The sequence below is a fragment of the Musca autumnalis genome, unplaced genomic scaffold (assembly GCF_047663935.1).
Source record: "Musca autumnalis isolate F117 unplaced genomic scaffold, ASM4766393v1 scaffold_178, whole genome shotgun sequence".
Classification (NCBI taxonomy): Eukaryota; Metazoa; Arthropoda; class Insecta; order Diptera; family Muscidae; genus Musca; species Musca autumnalis.
The window spans coordinates 110,862-132,918 of record NW_027411731.1 but is presented as its reverse complement, the minus strand read 5'-3'; the positions used below and the strand labels follow the sequence as shown (position 1 = coordinate 132,918).

Genomic DNA, 22,057 nt, shown 5'->3' with positions numbered 1-22,057 from the left:
CTGTCGTAAGTAGCATTACTGGCTTTTATTTTGAAAAAAGTTGTAAATGGGAAATGGAGACGTTATATTTTGAATTTTGGTAAATTTATTTATTATCCTGCTTTATACCATAGGAATTTTCCGCTAAAGAAGTAGCGGGCATATGCTAGTATATATATATATGTATACATATATATATATATATATATATATTTATATATATATATATATATATATATATATATATATTTATATATATATTTATATATATATATATATATATATATATATATATTTATATATATATATATTCTAAGTCGAAATAACCATGTCCGACTGTCCGTCCGTCCGCCCGTCCCTCTGTTGAAATTAAGATTCAGCTCGCAATTTTTAAGATAGAGCTTGTAATTTTGTGTAGAAGTTTCTTTATCTCCTAGGATGTTTGGTATTGCAAATGGGCTATATCGGTCCACGTTTTGATATAGCCACCACAGAACGCTACCTCCTGAAATTTGGTATTGATTCTTCGTTGGGGGTACAAAACTTTCCCCCAGAAATTTGTCGATATAGGCCCCATAGAACGGTACCTCCGGATTTTCGCTATTTTTAAGGTTGCGGCCACAATAATCCACCGAAATGGCTGAAATTTGGTATTTAGTCTTCGTTGGGGGTATAAAACTTTCATCTAGAAATTTGTCGCTTTATTTCCACGCCTTAATATAGCCCCCACAGAACGGTACCTCCCGATTTTCGGTATTTTGAAGGTTTTGGCATCGTTATCACACCGAAATGGCTAAAATTTGGTATTTAGTCTTCTTTGGGGGTACAGAACTTTCCATATGAAATTTTTCGGTATAGGTCCACCCTTCATATAGCCCCCATAGAGAGGTTCTTCCCAATTTTCGGTATTTTGTAGGTTGTGGCCACAATTATCCATCGAAATGGCTGAAATCTTGTATTTAGTCTTCTTTGGGGGAGCAAAACTTTCCATATGAAATTTGTTGGTTTATTTCCACGCCTTAATAGAACGTTACCTCCCGATTTTCGGTATTTTGAAGATTCTAGCCGCAATAACCCACCGAAATGACTGAAATTCGTCGGTATAGGTCCACGCTTACATATAGCCCCTATAGAACGGTTCCTCCCGATTTCCGTATTTCTGAATGTTGTGACGTCAATATCCCACCGAAAGACTGAAATTTGTTATTTAGCCTTCTGTTCCACTTTATTTTAAGCGGTGAGTAAAAAAATTATAAAAAAAACGATTTATTTATAATTTCGATTTTAACTTTATTTATTATTATTTTTTAGGTTGGGATTCTTTCAGACGTTGGAGAAAGTTGAACGAAAACGCTTTGATTTCGGCGGTAAGTTTACAACAACTAAAGTTTTTATTTCAATTCATAATCTTATTTCTATTTTCTTTCTTTACAGTTACTTCATTATCTTACATACTATTTCAATACTAATTATTATAGCTACGGAATTCATTAAATCAAGCTACGTTAACATAAAGTAAAATTCAAATTAAAAAAGTGTAAAAAAAGAAATAAATAAAAATAAAAAAAGGAAATCAAAAATAAAACAAAAAATAGATTTATTATGCTCCAACATTCTGGCCCCATTGAAGGACCTCAGGACTTCAACCCATTGGTAGTGGAGCTAATTTCGCAATTGGCCTTTTAAATCTGCCCGTCTTGGTCTGGACCTCTGCTACCCTTACTCTTCCGTCTCTGCCTTCTGTTACGCTGACGACTCGTCCGGTCAGCCACTCTTGGGGCGGCAGATTGTCCTCGTGCACGATCACCAGGCGACCGATCTCGAGGTTGGTTTGAGGCTGGTTCCACTTGCCTTTGCCCTGCAGGCCCAGGATATAATCCCTGGACCAGGCCCGCCAGAACCTCTGCTTTAGAGCGCAGAGCATCTGCCAACGCTTGCAACACGTCAGCTTGTTGGCTCTGTTTTCGTCGACGAATTCTGGCGGCAGCGAACGCAGACCCGCTCCGACTAGTAGATGCCCGGGTGTCAGAGCTTCCTCGTCGTTGGGGTCTGGAGATCGTTACCATCTCTTCTTGTGTCAGCAACACTTTGCCGACAGCTCGCAGAAGCAGGAACTTCGCCTGTTTTACGGCAGTTTCCCACAGGCCCCCGAAATGAGGAGCCCTCGGAGGAATGAGCTTGAATTGCACGCTGCACGAGGCTGCGTATTCCTCCACGGCTTTGTGGCTTGCTAGGAACCTCTCTTGCAGTTCCCTCAGCTCTCGGCTGGCCCCGACGAAATTTGTCGCATTGTCGCACCATATCTTCCATGGGAGCCCACGCCTTGCGGCAAATCTTTTAAAAGAAAGAATAAAAGCATCAGATGACAAATCAGATACTAATTCAAGGTGAACCGCTTTGGACGTAAAACAAACGAAGACGGCAATATACATTTTGGTAGGTGGCCGCCCGCGTATTTTTAATGTAATATCAACGGGACCACAAAAGTCTACGCCTACTATTAAGAAAGGACGTAAAGGCCTGCGTACATAAGCTGCTCTGCCTGATTGCCTTGCTTTGCTGCTTCAATAAAAAAATAAAAGAACAAAGAAGGCCGACCCAATTTCCAACTGATGGCAACCCAGTTCGAAATTTCGTCTTTATTCTATTATTTTTATTACGTCAGAAATGAAGCAGGTAAGCAAGGCAATCAGGCAAAGCAGCTTATGTACGCAGGCCTTTAAGCTCTCACCCTATCAGTGGGTAGATTTCCCATTACTTGAGTCATCAGCTTTGGCTTATATCTATAGCAATGAATACAACTCCGAACTATTCTGTTACATTCTTCACGGGCATTTATTAGCCAAATTCGTTCACGGGACAAAGCTACTAGGGCCTTTGTACCAGCGTGACAATTTTTGAAATGTAAATCTCTCAAATATATCGAAGCAAAATGATGCGTTTTTGGGAGAAAAAGGGAAACTTCGTATTATGTGGTAACTTCGCATTAAGCAACCTTCCACCTACTCTTAAGAGAAAAAATGTTCATTTACACTCAGAGAAATGGTGTATAAATGGCGTCAATTTTTGAAGATTTCATTTTAGGCAGATTGATTTCTTTATTTTAGAAATATCCTCTGAAAAACTGGTATTTTGAACTACTTCGACCAATTTCAGGAAAGACCAATTCAACTCTTGAGCTGTAAGACAGATAGAATTTGGAATTTTTCGCTTCTTAACTCGATCAACGAATCGAAAGATGTACGAAACCACTCTAAGAAGCTTTTTGTAAGACGAGTGATCATTTATTAATTTTAGAAGAATGTTCTCAGAACATTCCTTATCTGTCTTACCATCTGACGCCAGTAAAACTTTGGATTTTCTTACTTCCAATGATTTTTCTTCCTCTGTCAACTCAAAATGTTTGTTGACAGGCCATTTAGACATATCGTCTAATAGACATTTGGGTCCTTCGAACCATATTGAAGATTTAAGTTCTTCAACACTGCATCCTCTCGAAACTATGTCGGCAGGGTTTTGTTTAGTGGGCACAAGGCGCCAAATACCGCTTTCTGACCATTCTTGAATTTCTGCGACTCTATTCGAGACGAACGTGGCCAGAGTTGAAGGATGGGTTTTTAACCAATACAGTATAATTTCGGAATCGGACCAGAAGTATACATTTTCAACTTCAAAGTTCATCATTGGTTTACTTCGTAACCACATATTTGCCATTAAATGTGCTGCTGATAGCTCCAGTCTCGGAAGAGACATTGTTTTGAGCGGTGCTACTTTGGATTTGGCTGTTAAAAGCCGACAAGAAACTCCACTGGAGTCCAAAGCACGAACATAAAAGCAGCAGCCATAGGCTCGCACCGAGGCATCTGAGAATCCATGAATTTGGATCCTCGAGGAAGTGGTCGTGTTTACGAATCTTGGGATTTGAATCGTATCTAACTTTGAAAGGTTAAATTTGAAATCTTCCCATGCTTTATTCAAACGCATAGGAATCGATTCATCCCAGTCTAATTTATTAATCCAAAGTTCTTGCAAGAGCATTTTGGCTTTGGTAATTATAGGGCACAAGAGACCGAGGGGATCAAACAAACATGATGATATTGACAAAATGAGTCGTTTTGTAGCCTTCATATCTTGAAAGCCTCCCTCAATATAAAATTTGAAAACATCACTTCTTGGAGCCCAATGAATTCCTAATGCTCTTGCAGTTTCAGAATCTGAGTGCAATAATTTTTCACTGCAACTTGTTTCATTGAAATCTGGATGATTTGAAAACCTTTCAGTAAGTTTGAATCCTGCTGAACTGAGAATGGTAGTCACTTGGTCACGAATTGTGATCAGACTACTCAAATCAGCAGCACCAGTCAATAAATCATCCACATAACAGTCGTTGCGTATAACTTCAGCCCCAATTGGCAAAGTCTCTTTGGACAAATCGCTTAAATGGCTTAGACAACGAATTGCCAAAAATGGCGCAGAAGATGTGCCATAAGTGACCGTGTTCAATTTGAAAATTTGTAACGGATCACTATCGTTTGCTCTCCAAAGGATTAAATGAAAATCTCTATCTTTCTCGTCAAGTAAAACTAGACGGTACATTTTCTCAATGTCTGCAGTAATTACATATTTATGTAGACGGAAACGAAGCAGAGTGGAGTACAACTCTTCTTGAATAGTTGGACCAACCATCAAGAGATCGTTGAGCGAAACATGTGAAGATGTCTTGCTCGAAGCATTAAAAACGACGCGAAGTTTAGTAGTTGTACTTTGCGGTCGGAAAACACATTGATGAGGAATGAAATAATGTGGCGTATTAGGAATTTTATTATTTGTCATTTCCATGTGACCTAAGTCAAGATACTCTTTCATAAAGGAATTGTACATTTCTTTAGATGTGTCGTCATGAGAAAGTCTCCTTTCCAAAGAGAGAAACCGCCTCTTTGCAGTTTCAAATGACGAACCTAAACATTTCACATCTTCCTTGAAAGGTAAAGACACTTGAAAGCGCCCTGACGGTAAACGTCGCACATATTTTTGGAAATGTTCCTCACATTTATTTTGCTCATCAGACCAAATCTTTAATGAATTATTTGGAATCTCTTCCAACTCCCAGAATTTTCTAACAATTGCATCTATCGTTTCACTATTCCCTATTGAACTATTTAAATGGCATATAGTAGAAGTGGACCCCTTTGACTCATCGTATTTTCCAGCTACGATCCAGCCAAACGAAGTTTTTTGTAAAACAGGAAGAAGAAAAAGAAGTTCGAAGAAAACTTTAGCACCAATTAACAAATCAACTCTCCGAAGTTCATTAAAACTAGGGTCAGCCAGTTCAATATTTTTAGGAATGTTCCAATCAGAAATTGATATTCTTTTATCAGGTTGAATATTTGTTATGGAACTCAACACCCAGAACTTAGAAGAAAATTGGGTTTGATTGAGTCTCGACATTATAGACAGTTGGACACTATTCTTTGAAAATGAAGATGTTTCAGAAATGCCACTTAAATTTAATCTGCCACCTTCTCGGTTTACTTTAAGTCTCTGTACCAGGTCCTCAGTAATCAAATTAGGTTGAGAACCGGAATCCAAAAGAGCTCTAGCCATAATAAATTTCCCAGAACTACTTCTTACTTGAACTAGTGCTGTAGCCAAAATTACGCCTTCACTCCACGCCGAATGGTTGACCGAAGCACTGGAAGTAGATGGCTGCTCTTGATACAGATTTGAATTTGGATTATCAGAAGCATATCGATGCAGTAGAAAATGGTGTGCACCACTGCATACTCTACACTTCACTCCTGAATTGCATTTGGCCACAGTATGACCTTTTTTCAAACAATTAATGCAAGCAGGGACGGCTTTAATAAACTCAAATCGTTGGAGAACTGGTACAGCAGTAAAAGACGTACAATTTGTTACGTTATGCTGCAAAGATCTACAGAAGATACACTTTTCGGGAGATTGTTTCTGTTTAGAAACCGAAAGTGAAGTCTTAAAATTCCTTTTAGGCTGATTATCGAACTTAGGTTTGTTAAGTTTTGGTCTTGCACCAGAAGATTCTTCAGCAGAAATGTGCTGATATCTTTTATTTAAAGCAGCCTCGTAATCAGACCATAACGGGAGCTTTTCGAAGTCAAGCTGTTCTTCCCATTTGGATTTAGTGATTGGATCAACCTTCGACATAACTAAATGGATCAATATGGCATTCGTAATCTTTTTGCATCACCAATTGACAACAATGAATCGTATATGGCAGAAACAGTATCGATCATGCTTCGCAAAGCAGAAGCCGAAAGTTTGGTGATCTCAGGAAGATCGAAAAGCTTAGCAATATTATCAAAAAATATCAAGCAATCATTATCATAAACCTTCTTTAAGCTGGCTAATGCTTTGGGGTAATTTTCTTCAGAAATCTGAAAAGCTTTTACAGTACCAAGAGCTTCGTCGGATAAGCATGAAATCAAATTGTTGAATTTTTCTATGTCTGTCAATGTCGGATCTGTGTGAACTAAATTTTCAAAAAGACTTATGAAATTCTTATATTCGGAATATTTTCCGCTGAATTTTAACAATTTCATGTTTGGCAATCTAGATTGATGCGATTGAGCGCAAAAAGAAGTCTCAGGCATACTACTCCTCCTATTTTTAGATAAAACTCCTACAAATAGGGACTTTGCCGATACACATAAGTCTTCCAATTCACCACGATCGTCATTATCGGGATCTAGAATATCTAGTTCGGATTGCAAATGCATTGCCTCATCAATATATTTGTTTAAAATGTCTAATCGACATTCTAATTCAAATGAATTGAAGGATATATTCTTTTTCGGAAAGAAGTCTTAATTCTTTCAATATTTTTTATTATTTTTTCCTGTTGTTGCTTCAAATTGGCTATTTCCGTATCAGGATTACTTTGGTGTTTCTTACCACCAGCCATTTTGATATATATCAATAAGTTTAAAGGAGACTTACACAACAGGACAACACTACACACTTTTATATTTATTAGTGGTAGGTAATATGTTATAGTTTATTAAGAAATAAACTCTCGCTTTTTCGATGAAAATATAAATTGTCACCTCTAAATAGTATATTTATACTATCTCAATTAACTACTTTTAGTTCAGCAATTGAACACACACAAAATTTCAATAATTTAGAAATTCTGTAAAATTGCGTAGTCTAAAGCACCCTTTAGTATTTTGTGTATATCGATAACACCGATAACACAATTGATCAAATTGAATAACCGAAGATGGGTACTCAATTACTCACAAAGTATGTCGCACTAATGAAATTAAATCAAAACAAAAGAAAAATATTAGAAAAGTGGCAAATGTGCGAAAATAATAATTAAATTATATAAAATTGCCAAAAATAATAAATATTTTGATTGAATAATTTCACTCGCGAAATAAAATTTAATAATAATCGCGGAAAAAAGGTGCTTCAAAAAGAATAACAAATACAAGTGGAATGGCTTGCAAACGAAAAGCAAAGCGGAATGAGAAAAGAAAAAACACACTTAATCTGAATGTAATAATTAAGTTTGTTATTTAGCCGCGAATATTTAATACCAAAGCGAATCACAAAATGTAATATATGTAAATTGATGAAGCGCAAGGCGATAATTTGTGTGAGTTGTGTTAAAACTACAAAAATTTAAATAATTTACAAATTCTCTAACACTGATTAATTTACAGGTTAGGATTCACACAAACTATGTCCAACGCTGTTACCTGGGAATCAGAATCACTCTCCTGATTGTTGTGTTTGCTCCTACAAAGACGGCAGTCGCAGAAACGGGGCATCTGGATATTTGGAACAGTAGCAGCAACAGATCAGATCACCACAGGTATATTTATTTAAAAGTGTTTAAAGAATTTTTACTGTTCTTCTTTCTTATTTGCAGAAACTTTGCAAATTAGTTTTGTATTAATTTAACAAAACACAACGTCACTTTACAATCCCGGGTTTCGGCACCAAAATGTTCCACTTTATTTTAAGCGGTGAGTAAAAAAATTATAAAAAACGATTTATTTATAATTTCGATTTTAACTTTATTTATTATTATTTTTTAGGTTGGGATTCTTTCGGACGGTGGAGAAAGTTGAACGAAAACGCTTTGATTTCGGCGGTAAGTTTACAACAACTAAAGTTTTTTTGTAATTTTTTAATCGAGCTTTATGATCTATTATGCAAGTGAAAAAGAAAGCCGACGATTCGAACCCACACACCCACCACTATGTGAAATGCATGTTTCGTCTTCGGTAAAGACTCTTCAGACATATCGGATGTGGAGCGGCTTTTCTTCTTTCAAATGCATTTTTGTTTTGTATTTTACAACAACAATGAGGATTTTCCCATCTAGTTGTGCTTTCATGACAAATGCTTAGCGCTGCCTTTGAAAGTTACGAGTTTGGCTCTGAACGCTAACACGCCGTGACAACACTTTTTTCCTGTGTTTTTCAAGAACGTGGGTTCAAACCCCAGCCTGGCTCAGCTGATTTTATTTATTTGAAAATGTTTGCCTTTTTAGGCGAAGATCATTTTTTAAGATTAATTTTGTAATTTTTTAATCGAGCTTTATGATCTATTATGCAAGTGAAAAAGGAAAGCCGAGGATTCGAACCCACACACCCACCACTATGTGACATGCATGTTTCGTCTTCGGTAAAGACTCTTCAGACATATCGGATGTGGAGCGGCTTCGATGTCCTCGAACTTTTCTTCTTTCAATTCATTTCTAATTCATTGTCTTATTTCTATTTTCTTTCTTTACAGTTACTTCATTATCTTACATACTATTTCAATACTAATTATTACAACTACAGAATTCATTAAATCAAGCTACGTTAACATAAAGTAAAATTCAAATTAAAAAAGTGTAAAAAAAGAAATAAATAAAAATAAAAAAAGGAAATCAAAAATAAAACAAAAAATAGATTTATTATGCTCCAACACCTTCCATGGGGTTATAAAATATTCCAGAAGAGAATTATTATAGTATAGGTTTACGTCTTCCTATATCCCTATAGAAGCGTACCTCTTGATTGTCGGTATTTTGAAGGTTTTTGCATTGTTTTACCGAAATATAGGAAAATTGGTATTTAGTCTTCTTTGAATCGAAGAACTTTCCGCCAGAAATGTGTAGGTATAGATCGATGTTTTGATACAGCTCCAATAGAATGGTATCTCCCAAATTTCAGTATTTTCCGAAATTGCTGAAAATTGTTATTTAGTCTTCTGCGTAAACGAAGGGAAACTAATTGTTAAATTTTACTTCCATGCATACGTGGTGGTGGGTATAACAAGTTCGGCCCGTCCGAACTTAACTCCGTTCTTACTTGTTTGTACTTTGTGTTTTACTTGTTTTGTACTAACTGTTCGCTTTAAAAATCGTTGTTTTACTTGTTTTTATCTCACTCTTATATGCTGTTTGTTCTTCACTTGTTGTTTTGTCACTTGGTCACAGGATACTTTTTGTTTGTTTGTCGTTTTGTGTCAGCGAAAAGCATAACATTGGCTTTTCGCATTTCTTATTTACCTTCGCTTATTAAAATTTAACTTCTTGAAGCCACAGTGCACAACTGAAGTTTGATGGCAGCAATGATGTAGTTCCATCAAACTGAGGAGTTTTTATGCTAATTAGCCCCCATACAACGGTACCTCCCAATTATCGGTATTTTGAAGAATTTTGCCTCATTATTACACCGAAATTGCTCAAATTTGGTATTTAGTCTTCGCATGGGGCATTATACCTTCACTTTGAATACCATAGGACGGTACCTCCCGATTTTCGGAATTTTGAAGGTTTTAGCCTGATTATCACACCCAAATGGCTGAAAATTGGTATTAAGTCTCCGTTGGGGGAGTTATAACCTTCACCAGAAATATGTCGGTGTAGGTCCTCGCCTTCCTATAGCCCCCATAGAACCGTGCCTCATCATTGTCGGTATTTTGAGTGTTGTGGCCTCAATATCCACCCGATATGACTGAAATTTGGTGTTTAGTCTTCATATTGTTTGTGAGCATATTGAATATATCATACTCTTTTCTTTTCCTTATATATGAGTTATTTTCTTTAAAAAATTGTTTTGACCGATTAGTGCTCGAAAAACTGTAAATTTTTTGTAAAAAATCGAATTTTGATTTTCGCTGCTCATATGTTTTTTAAAATTTATATTTTTAAAATACTCTCGTTTTAAAGCAAGATTATTAGGCACTTAATAAGCCCACAAAAATATATGATGATCGGTTCATTCGTTTTCGCGATATAGCCAACACCGCAAAACGAATTGTTAAAAAAGGGGGTGCCCTTCGTCTGCAAACCTCTGCGGCTGGGACCCTTATATATTTGAAGTACTCACTTTTTACTACCCAAACAGCAAAAAATATCGATATACACTTTAATATTTACATGCAAACAAAAGTGTAGCCAAGTTTATTACATCCCAAGAGAACTGAGGAAACATTTTTGCAGCGACCGTTTCTTTTAAATTTTAAATATTACCGCATAATATAATTTATTAATTTTAGAAAAAAAAACACAAAAATACGTATTAACTAAAACTGTCGGATTTAAATCCTCATATAGCAAAAACTACTTCACGTATCAGTACCAAAATTCAGATTCTTCTTAATTAGTATGTTTTCTATCACTCGCCATCAATAAATTTGTTCAACGAAGTATTTAGTTTTTATCATTTTTGGCCACGATCGTGACACTGTACGTCGTGAGCCAGATTTTTTTCTTATCCAAATCTTCTATTTTTACATCTACGTCTTTCACTCGATCTTCCATAACTTGTTTAACATTCGCCAATTTCTCGTTAATTATTCTGGAAACTAGCTCAAATTTATCATCGGATTTGGAAAATGTTTGCTCTATGCTCTCTTTGAATTCCATCTTAAGGCTTTTAGAATTTTCTTCCAACTTATCATCGAACTTGGCAAAATTTTCCTACATGGTCTTACAATTTTTTTCTAATTTGGCACCTAACACCTCCTTTAGACTTTTCGTGTTCTCTTCCATTTTCCTGGAGTTCTCATTAAATTGCAGCATTACGAATGCCAGCATTGCTTTTACATCAGGTCTATCCGCAATTAGGGTTTGAATAAATCCCTTTTATTCCTTGATACGATATGTACCAAATATAACGAGGGTTCGTTTTCGATTACGATTTTACAATTATTTATTAACTTGGAGTTTTTGTTTGGCTTTCAGGTCAGAAATTAAAAAAACAGTAGATTTTTGTTTTTTATTTTATTTATTTTCCAATATTTCGATCATCGTCGATGATCATCATCAGGGATTTTCTTTAAATTTTAAAAGAAAAACAAATAACATTTTGTTATATAAAAGTATAAACAAAAACATGTTTTTAATAATTACATTTTATATTTTTCTATTTGCAACTTGCCACTACACGTTCTCACTAGATCGCAACTGATTTCCAACTAACGAAAGTTTTTGTGTTTTTCAATAATGTTCCTGTATATCTGGGCACAGTGTTCTGTGTCCATTTTGTAGTTCATTCGGTTTTCCACTGGTACATTTATTATGTGGAGCATTTCGAGCATGTATCTCCGCTTGCCATTCATTTCTTGGGTTAATACTTCGACATCCTTGAAATTCGGTGTATGTCCAGTTTCTGCACAATGTGCTGCAAGGGCTGTTTTTTGTTCCGACGTCTTATTTTTAGTCTTTTGGTCCGATTTATGGCCACTTAATCTCGTTTTTAATTTATTTTTCGTTGTGCCAACATATACTTTTTGGCATGCGCTCGACGAGTCACCATTACATTTTACTCTGTACACAACATTAGCTTTTTCTTCAACAGGCGTTTTAGTCTTTGTCCGACTAAAAAAGTTATTATTCGTATTGTTGCTCCTTAACGCCAATTGGTATCGTTCTTTGTCATAAAGATTTGAGCATGAAAATCGTTCGGAAAAACCGGGTATGTATGTAAATCTTTTAAATATCTTTTCTTCTTTTTGTTCATTGTTATTAATGTTATTTGATGTTACATGTTTAATCAGTTGATTGATCGTTTTGTTTGGAAAATCGTTCATTTTGAGGATTTGTTTTATCCTGGTTTTGTTTTTGGAATGAAATACTTGGTCACTGATATTTAAGACCCGCCGTATAAAATTTGTTGCTGTATTTATTTTAACTCTCCTATGATGTTTGGAATGGTAATTGATTAGTCGACCTGATGATGTTGGCTTTTGGTACCAATCAAGTAACAGTTTTTTGTCTTTTCTATATATGATTGAATCTAGGTATGGTAGTTGGTCGTTGGATTCACACTCCATTGTGAACCGTAACTGTTTATTATATGAGTTTAACGCTTTTATAGTATTGTCAACCTGATCTCTCCTTACTATACAAAATATGTCGTCAACATATTTTGTTAAAAGCCTTGGTTTTGTGGGTAGGAGTTTTTCCATGACAAGGAGTTTTTCCATGACAATGTCTGCAATGATTGGGGATATCGGCGAGCCCATAGGCATTCCCTTCAATTGTTCGAATAATTTGTCATTGTAAAGAAAATATCTCGAGTCTTTGATACATATGCTTAGAATTTCTATGAAAAGATTCTGTGGAATGTTTGTATGCTCCTGAATTATGTTCCATTTTCCCTTTATGGTGTTAATCGCCAGGTTTACTGGGACACTGGGAAACAAGGATATCACGTCAAAAGATATTAAAAGTTCGTCGTCGTCAATGTATTGTTTACTGACTCTAGATTTAAATTCAATCGCATCTTTGATATTGTATTTTGATTCCTTTGTTAGGACTTTTAAAATTGTTCCTATGTATTTGGAGAGTGTATATGTTGGTGAGTTTACAAAGGAGCATATGGGACGCAACGGGATGTCTTCCTTATGGATTTTAGGAAGGCCGTATATTTTTGGGGGTACTGATGTTCTATTTATAAGTTTGTTCCTGTCAATTTCGTCAATTATGTGTAACTCATATAGTTTTGTGACGAGTTTATTGCACTTTTCTTGCAATCCGGTGGTAGGATCTTTCCTTAAACGTCTATATGTGCACATGTCTGTAAGAATATGTTGCATTTTATTTTCATAGTCCGTTTTTAACATTGCAACGGTCTTTCCACCTTTGTCAGCATTAAGAATTAAAATATGTTTATTTTCTTTAAGGAACTTGGTTGTTTGACCCACTGTCTCAAGAATAAAACGATCTCTTCTGTTGAGTGTATTATTTCTTACGTGGTTGTTAATGAGTGTAATTAAACTTATTCGGGCGTTCTCCTGTAATTCTTTATTCTCTAATGTTTGGATGCAGTCCTCTCCCTCTGCAATGACATTGAATAAAGGAAAGGTAGTCGTAGTTGTTGGGAGTGAAAATTTGGGTCCAAGTGAGAGAAGCCACTGAGTATTAGTGGGTACGTCAGTGTTTGTGGTGTTGACGAACCACGATTGGTTATGTTGGATACCTAGTTCAATACGTTGTTGTTGTTTCAAAGCGTTTAACTTTTTAATGTGCGTTGTTTTTTGTTTTAGAACTTCTGATTGGAGGATAGTGTTTTCACTCTCAATGAATGCAATCAAATCTTCTCTTTCTAAAAGATTTGTGAGTTGGATTTTTGAGTTGTTTAACATCTCTTTTGTGTTGTTGGTTTCTTTGTGTTTTTCTTGTATTAATAGTTTTAGTATTTTCATATGAAAGTTATATATGAGTTTATCTAGTGTTGTCCTGGTATTTGATGGTATTGTGTTGTTGGTTTTAAATAAGTTGTGAGTATTCTTTGTGGTGTTAGTGATGCAATTTGGTATTACACCTGCTTGTTTACATTTAATTAGGAATGTTGCTGTTGTCTTTAGGCGTGCTGTTAGCCTGTTACTTTTTGAATATTGTTTAAGGACTTTTTGTGTATTGTTATTATATTTTTGTTTAATATTTTTATATAGATGCATGTTGATTTGTTGTATTTTCTCGGCGTGCCTTCCGTGCTTTAATTTTTGGTGTAATAATAGTTGACCTTTGGACTTATATTTCTTGGAGTTTTTGTTTGGCTTTCAGGTCAGAAATTAAAAAAACAGTAGATTTTTGTTTTTTATTTTATTTATTTTCCAATATTTCGATCATCGTCGATGATCATCATCAGGGATTTTCTTTAAATTTTAAAAGAAAAACAAATAACATTTTGTTATATAAAAGTATAAACAAAAACATGTTTTTAATAATTACATTTTATATTTTTCTATTTGCAACTTGCCACTACACGTTCTCACTAGATCGCAACTGATTTCCAACTAACGAAAGTTTTTGTGTTTTTCAATAATGTTCCTGTATATCTGGGCACAGTGTTCTGTGTCCATTTTGTAGTTCATTCGGTTTTCCACTGGTACATTTATTATGTGGAGCATTTCGAGCATGTATCTCCGCTTGCCATTCATTTCTTGGGTTAATACTTCGACATCCTTGAAATTCGGTGTATGTCCAGTTTCTGCACAATGTGCTGCAAGGGCTGTTTTTTGTTCCGACGTCTTATTTTTAGTCTTTTGGTCCGATTTATGGCCACTTAATCTCGTTTTTAATTTATTTTTCGTTGTGCCAACATATACTTTTTGGCATGCGCTCGACGAGTCACCATTACATTTTACTCTGTACACAACATTAGCTTTTTCTTCAACAGGCGTTTTAGTCTTTGTCCGACTAAAAAAGTTATTATTCGTATTGTTGCTCCTTAACGCCAATTGGTATCGTTCTTTGTCATAAAGATTTGAGCATGAAAATCGTTCGGAAAAACCGGGTATGTATGTAAATCTTTTAAATATCTTTTCTTCTTTTTGTTCATTGTTATTAATGTTATTTGATGTTACATGTTTAATCAGTTGATTGATCGTTTTGTTTGGAAAATCGTTCATTTTGAGGATTTGTTTTATCCTGGTTTTGTTTTTGGAATGAAATACTTAGTCACTGATATTTAAGACCCGCCGTATAAAATTTGTTGCTGTATTTATTTTAACTCTCCTATGATGTTTGGAATGGTAATTGATTAGTCGACCTGATGATGTTGGCTTTTGGTACCAATCAAGTAACAGTTTTTTGTCTTTTCTATATATGATTGAATCTAGGTATGGTAGTTGGTCGTTGGATTCACACTCCATTGTGAACCGTAACTGTTTATTATATGAGTTTAACGCTTTTATAGTATTGTCAACCTGATCTCTCCTTACTATACAAAATATGTCGTCAACATATTTTGTTAAAAGCCTTGGTTTTGTGGGTAGTTTTTCTATAGTTTCATCAAAGTCGGACAAAGACTAAAACGCCTGTTGAAGAAAAAGCTAATGTTGTGTACAGAGTAAAATGTAATGGTGACTCGTCGAGCGCATGCCAAAAAGTATATGTTGGCACAACGAAAAATAAATTAAAAACGAGATTAAGTGGCCATAAATCGGACCAAAAGACTAAAAATAAGACGTCGGAACAAAAAACAGCCCTTGCAGCACATTGTGCAGAAACTGGACATACACCGAATTTCAAGGATGTCGAAGTATTAACCCAAGAAATGAATGGCAAGCGGAGATACATGCTCGAAATGCTCCACATAATAAATGTACCAGTGGAAAACCGAATGAACTACAAAATGGACACAGAACACTGTGCCCAGATATACAGGAACATTATTGAAAAACACAAAAACTTTCGTTAGTTGGAAATCAGTTGCGATCTAGTGAGAACGTGTAGTGGCAAGTTGCAAATAGAAAAATATAAAATGTAATTATTAAAAACATGTTTTTGTTTATACTTTTATATAACAAAATGTTATTTGTTTTTCTTTTAAAATTTAAAGAAAATCCCTGATGATGATCATCGACGATGATCGAAATATTGGAAAATAAATAAAATAAAAAACAAAAATCTACTGTTTTTTTAATTTCTGACCTGAAAGCCAAACAAAAACTCCAAGAAATATAAGTCCAAAGGTCAACTATTATTACACCAAAAATTATTTATTAACGTTATTCAATTATTCACGCAGGAGTTTATTTCTATACTAGCTCACAGCTAACTCATAGTAACTAGTAAGTACACTCTATTCAGGTTACTCCTTTACATCTTTAGATTACACTGACGTTTTTAACTTCCGCTCCGAATATTTATACGTGCCCGCTGATACATAGTCTGTTCTAGTCCCCTGTCTAGGAGTTTCTACAATGTACAGACGAAATTTTTACCGATTGTCAAAGACACACATGTATGCACATACAAAAAGACCGGTGAGTGTAAACAACTAATGGGGCCGTGGTAGTAAATAAGGGAGGGGAGAAGGGGTTACAATGCGTCAAGCATAATGCAGAAGCATAATTGAATAATCCAAATTGAGAGAAAGAGTACAATAAGAATAGCTAGGTAAACAGTGTTGATTAAGACTAATCTATCATTTCATAGTCAATCATTTCGTAATTGCAGAATACTCTATACAGTTGTTTTTGCAATACTGATCAAATAAAGTAAATGCTAAATAAAAATTTACGTTACCAGTCACTTTCTTATCAGTATTATTAAAAAATGCAGGTTGAGTATCCGACTGTATAGACTGTGCCAACACCGGAAAGAAACGAAAACAAATCAGAAGAGCTAAAAGAGTTAAATTCATCGATAATGAAGTATCATATAACAACAGTTGGTGTATGACACGGACTTTTTCTCTCAAAATAGAATTCTATATACATAGTTCTAAATCATTTGTCGCTGTAGTAAGAACTGGTCACATGGTCAGTCCTCTATGATTATAGACATTTATATTTTTCGAAGTTACGTACATAATATGTACATTGATTTGTTCAAATCCAAAAACAGGTAAAGGGTTACGGCATTTGATAATCATACACTTATCAGACAGTCTAGTTTATTTTATTTTTATGGCAACACATCAGTAAATAAAATTCTAATCTTTGCAATATTATTTCTTATAGTTTTGCGACTACATGTTTTGTTTACACACGGAAGTACCAATCCAATACATCTTATAGCAAGATCGGCCTTAATTTGCAAAAATTCCTTTACATTTTTGTGGAAAAATCCCAAAGATACAGAAATAAAAAATTGCGATACGAACTTTTTAGTTGCTGATTTTGAGACAAAAAAGTTTCATTCGAACTCAGTTTCACTAATTTTTATAACAAAAAGCATTCAAACAAATGTTTGGATACGTAGAAGAGATGATATACAAAGATTACGAATATTCTCGAACCTTATTTACAATAAAAATTTTAGCAAAATGGCGTATGGATCAAGATGTTCATCCTGCAAACGATGGAAAGAAGAGAGACTGAAAAGCTTAGAAGCTATTAAGCGAAATATATTAGACAAACTAAATTTGACAGCTCCTCCTGATTTTTATGAATTACCTGAAATACCAACAAATATTTTACTTAATTTTCGTAGACAGCGTTTTTCAACTTTTATACATTCTGAAATATCCAGTAAAGCTTTTGACATTCGTCTATCCCCCCCTACATTTTTAATACATGATTTAAAAAAAATTTATTTAAATTGTAACCTATCATTTGGCTGTCATGGCGATGGGTTGCGTCCCCAAAAAACTAATGACATTTTTACAGCTCAATTGCCACAAGAGCTGCATGAAGAACAAAACTCTCAAAACAAGTTGAAGTACTTAGAACCTAACACATTCGTGAAAGGTTTATATATTTTTCCAACAAGTAAGATAAAATTTTCTATAGCAATAATGTATTTGTCAAAATATCATCAATATTTTATCATATTTTTTATTTTTAACTACAACCATAAACTTAATTGAATTCAGTGTGGTACACCTTTTAGTTATGAAATAAAAAGAGCATTCACACATTAATTTTAATTCTTACCACTTGTATCGAATTCCATTTGTTTCATATATTACACTAGCATATGCCCGCTACTTCGTTAGCGGAGGATCCCATGATATAAAGCAGGATAATAAATAAATTGACCAAAATTCAGAATATAATGTCTCCATTTCCCATTTACAACTTTTTTATCAAAATAAAAGCCAGTAATGGTACTTAAGACAGTTAAGAGTGCTACTATTTATCTTTTTCAAAAAATCAAGTATGTAGCTTTCAGAAAGAACTACATAAATCGAATCGTTCGCGATATAGCTTGACGTAAATCGCCTTATCTCCAAACATTAAAGTCTACAATCGTAAGCAAATATGTCTCTCCCTCCCTCCTTACCTTCTCATCTTATGGCATTGTATTTTTTGACGGCAAAAGAATGATTTCTTTGTTAGTTAATGTTAATTAACATATAGTAATATTCGTACCGCGAAAAAAAATATCAAAAACTTAGCCCGTCTGTAAAAATTTAGCTTGCCTCTAGTTCAATACTAAATATCATTTTAGAAATCTATCTGTTCACACAAAACCAAAGGTACCAAATTTAGTACGCAAATTAAAACCTTTTTTACTTTTCCGTTTTTACTGAATTTTATTAAATTCGTTAGATAAGTACCCAACGCAATTTACCCTCGCAACGCCTTCAAAATGCATTTAAAAGTTGCACTTTTGTTTCATAATTTTTTGTAAGGAACAAACGGTATGCATAAATCTATCATTCTTAATATTTTACAAAACAGTTATATTTTACTCTTAAAATCAGAAATGTAAAAAAGTGGAAATTTATAGCGACAGTGAAATTGAAAAAAATGATGTACTTATCATTACAAATGATGATTTCTGTGATACTAAGAATCCTCTCGCAAATGAAACGGTAAAAATAGAAATGCAGTGACAACCTATACTTAATGTAACACATTCTGTATAAAATTTATGGTATGATGATGGACCAAAGTCGATTGAAAGTTTTTTCTTTAAACTTTAAAATACTTCAGAACCTAAACCTATGTTGCTTATATTTCGCACAGAGGTTTTCTATCTACAAAGAACAACAAATGCCAAATTACAACAAAATACGTAGGAAAATGTATCCTAACGGCCGGTATGGTTAAATGAGGGCTATACCAACGTGTATTGAAAATATTTTTTACATATTCCGAAAACCCCATATTCTAAAGCGGGGTAAACACGATCAGTTTTGACTGTCGATTTTTCGGAAATATCGATAAATGTCAAACTATCCAGCAACTACAAAATATTTTGTGGTTGAATGATGACTGATAAAAATGAACGGCCACCCCGGCACATAGACCTCGATGACTGTCGGTTTTGCTTGTCAATGTGTACTATACTTAATTTGCAGCAAAATTGATTGAATGAGTTTATGGGCCATTATTACATGTGTTCTTTTACTATCTGATGGATTTGAAAATTCAAAAAAAATAATTTGGAGGCATTAAAAATATAATTTTCACATTGAAATTTAATGACAGGAAGCTCCTCCTTGAAATTCAATCATCACTTTTAACTTTAAGTTAACCGTAATGCAATAAATCTGTTCGGTAAATCCAAACTATAACGAAAGAAGACTTATAATACTGGTGGTATAACGTAAAAGTGGACGCTACCGCTTTATTTGAGCCTCGCACTACCAACTAGTATAAGTGGAATTTTTGTGTTTTACTGTAAAAATTAGAAACCTACTTCCTTCATATCAAAATACAAATGTTTCGAAATTATCAAAATTTGAAACATTTGTACTAATTATTACAAATTATCGAGTACACGGACAGAGGTACAGAGGCAGAGGTCTTTTGATATATTTTTGTTTATATTTGTGTAGTATTATTAAGAGTTTAACCATATACAAAATATAAATTAATTTTTTAGAAAACTGTATTAATTATTTTCGAAGTCAAGTAATTTGAGGGTACACAAACCTGTAGTGGGATTCTGTAACTCATTTTTGCTGTTACCGGCAAAAATCGGTAAAATTAAATAGCAAAAGTATGACTAAAAACAAAAAGTAAACTTGACATCACTGTTTGTGTCGCTAGAGGCTAGCGACTACTTTTTATTCCTCGTTAACATACTGAAAAAATTGGTTAATTATCGAAATTATAAGCATTTTAATTTTACCGACAATTATAGATTACAGCAAAAATGAGTTACAGAATCCTACTAATGAACGTAAAAACCATTTTGTGCGACATCTTTTAGAATAATTGTTACGCCCTAATGTATACTACAATAATTGCAAAATTTTTGGAAATTTCACCAACACATAACGCTAACATAGATTTCACCACACATTATATATCACCGTGGGTCATCTTGTAAAACAAATAAAAAACCCTTCATACAGCACGGAAACAACTCGAGTTTAAGACCGCCATAATCCGGTTTATAGTCTGGTCTTCAATCGTTTTGCAATTGCACTACTTGTGATACTTAATATTGCTATTGCCATCTGAGATTTATGAACAGTTTCGTTAAGACGATACGAATACAAATGTGTTCAAACTGCTACCTGAGTTACGTTTTGTTTTTTTATTAGTTATTTTTGTTTGTTTTTTGTTTTCAGTCGAACAACCATTTTCTACCTCGAAAGGTGTTTGGTAGTAATTCGAACTAATTTGATTTCGGATCGTCTTAGAAATCATATATATTTTAGTCATTCATTGACCATCATTCATAGAGATGGGAAATGGGTAAATACCCAAATGGTAAATACCCATTATTTTGGGCATATTGGGTAAAAATGGGTAAATACCCAGGTATTTACCCAAATTGTGGGTAAAAACTATTATATAAGTAATTTAGGACAAAATTCAGTGTGAAATATTACATGGTCCATTTAATAGTAAATTTTATTAATGTACATTTAAACGGCATACAGAACAAGTTAAAATGAACAATTAAACATATTATTTAAACACAATATTTTTGCAATATTAGATCATAACATCACTGTCACTATCAGTATCACTCCCAATACAAATTATGGAAGAGTTAGGCGTAGAGTGGGTAATACCACTGGACGTGGATGGTGATTCATCCAATATTGGAGATAAATTAAGATTTCCTCCTCAGGGCATATTCTGGGAATTACACCTTTGATTTTTCGCTCTATTGCAGAGATTCCAATTGTGAGATATGAAACATATTTTTGCAGCAGTATCTGCACTTAATCTGTTTCTCTTTTTGGAGTGGATAAAACTGTGAGTGCTGAATGAGCGTTCTGTGGCTGCTGATGTGCATGGAGCAGTCAAAATACGAACCGCTATCATTGTAAGTTCTTTTGTGACGCAAACACTGTTCCACCATGTAGTAGGAGATATTTCTTGTACGCTGCTCCATACAAAATCTTTTGACCATAGATCCTCTCTAGCTTTATAGTTTGCTAGATCCGTCATTACATTTACATTAAATTTTAAACCCATATCATGAATAAATTCCATCGCAATTAAAAATTCAGATGAATTTAAGTCATGCCCAACGCTATTGGGGTCAAGTAAACTTGCTGCCAAATGTATGGGTTTAATCGTTTTTTCATCCTTTTATCAAAGGATGACAATAATTCTTTTTTTTCGTCATCATTAATTTCGTTTGTTGCTGTTAATGTATTTTGCAGCTTATTACGAATGTCTTTAAATGCAAAATTCACACGATGTATATTGTGTTGATTTGATTCGAAAAAGGTTGTCCATTCAGCTATAGGTTGGAAGAGTTGTAAATTGATGTCTAACGTGTTCCAAAAATCTTCCGAGAGTAATGATGATTTTGTTGTTGGACTCAGGGTTATTTTTTCATGAACAGCCAAGGCTTGAAGGGATACTTTACTGTTCACTAAGCTTTTTAAAGAAGTAGCATAACTGCCCCATCTCGTTTTAACTGAGAGTTTTAGCTGTTCTCCAGATCCTTTTTCTTTACAGATCTTAGCAAATGTCCATGAAAGGACCTTACTGTATTTAATAGTTTTGATTATATCAATAACTAGAAAAAAATAGTTCTTCACAGTGGGACATTTTAAAAAGTCTTCGCTGAGCAAATTAAGGCAATGGGCTACACATCCTAGTGGTACTACTTGAGGATATACCTTTTGAACTTCTTTAAATGCACCCTGCATATTCACAGCATTATCGCCAGTGAGAGCTATAAACTTGTGCTCACCGTAAACATTCATTA

General features: G+C 34.3%; 1 protein-coding gene across 1 annotated transcript; it reads right to left on the bottom strand.

Moving 5' to 3' along the window:
* Positions 1–1,621: 1,621 nt before the first annotated feature.
* LOC141391865 (uncharacterized) lies at positions 1,622–4,860 on the bottom strand. The gene is made up of 3 exons (XM_073964555.1): positions 3,346–4,860; positions 2,109–2,313; positions 1,622–2,028 (listed from the first exon to the last, which is right to left on the bottom strand). Exons 1-3 carry the CDS (start codon positions 4,858–4,860, stop codon positions 1,622–1,624), a joined length of 2,127 nt encoding a protein of 708 aa, XP_073820656.1.
* Positions 4,861–22,057: the final 17,197 nt, after the last annotated feature.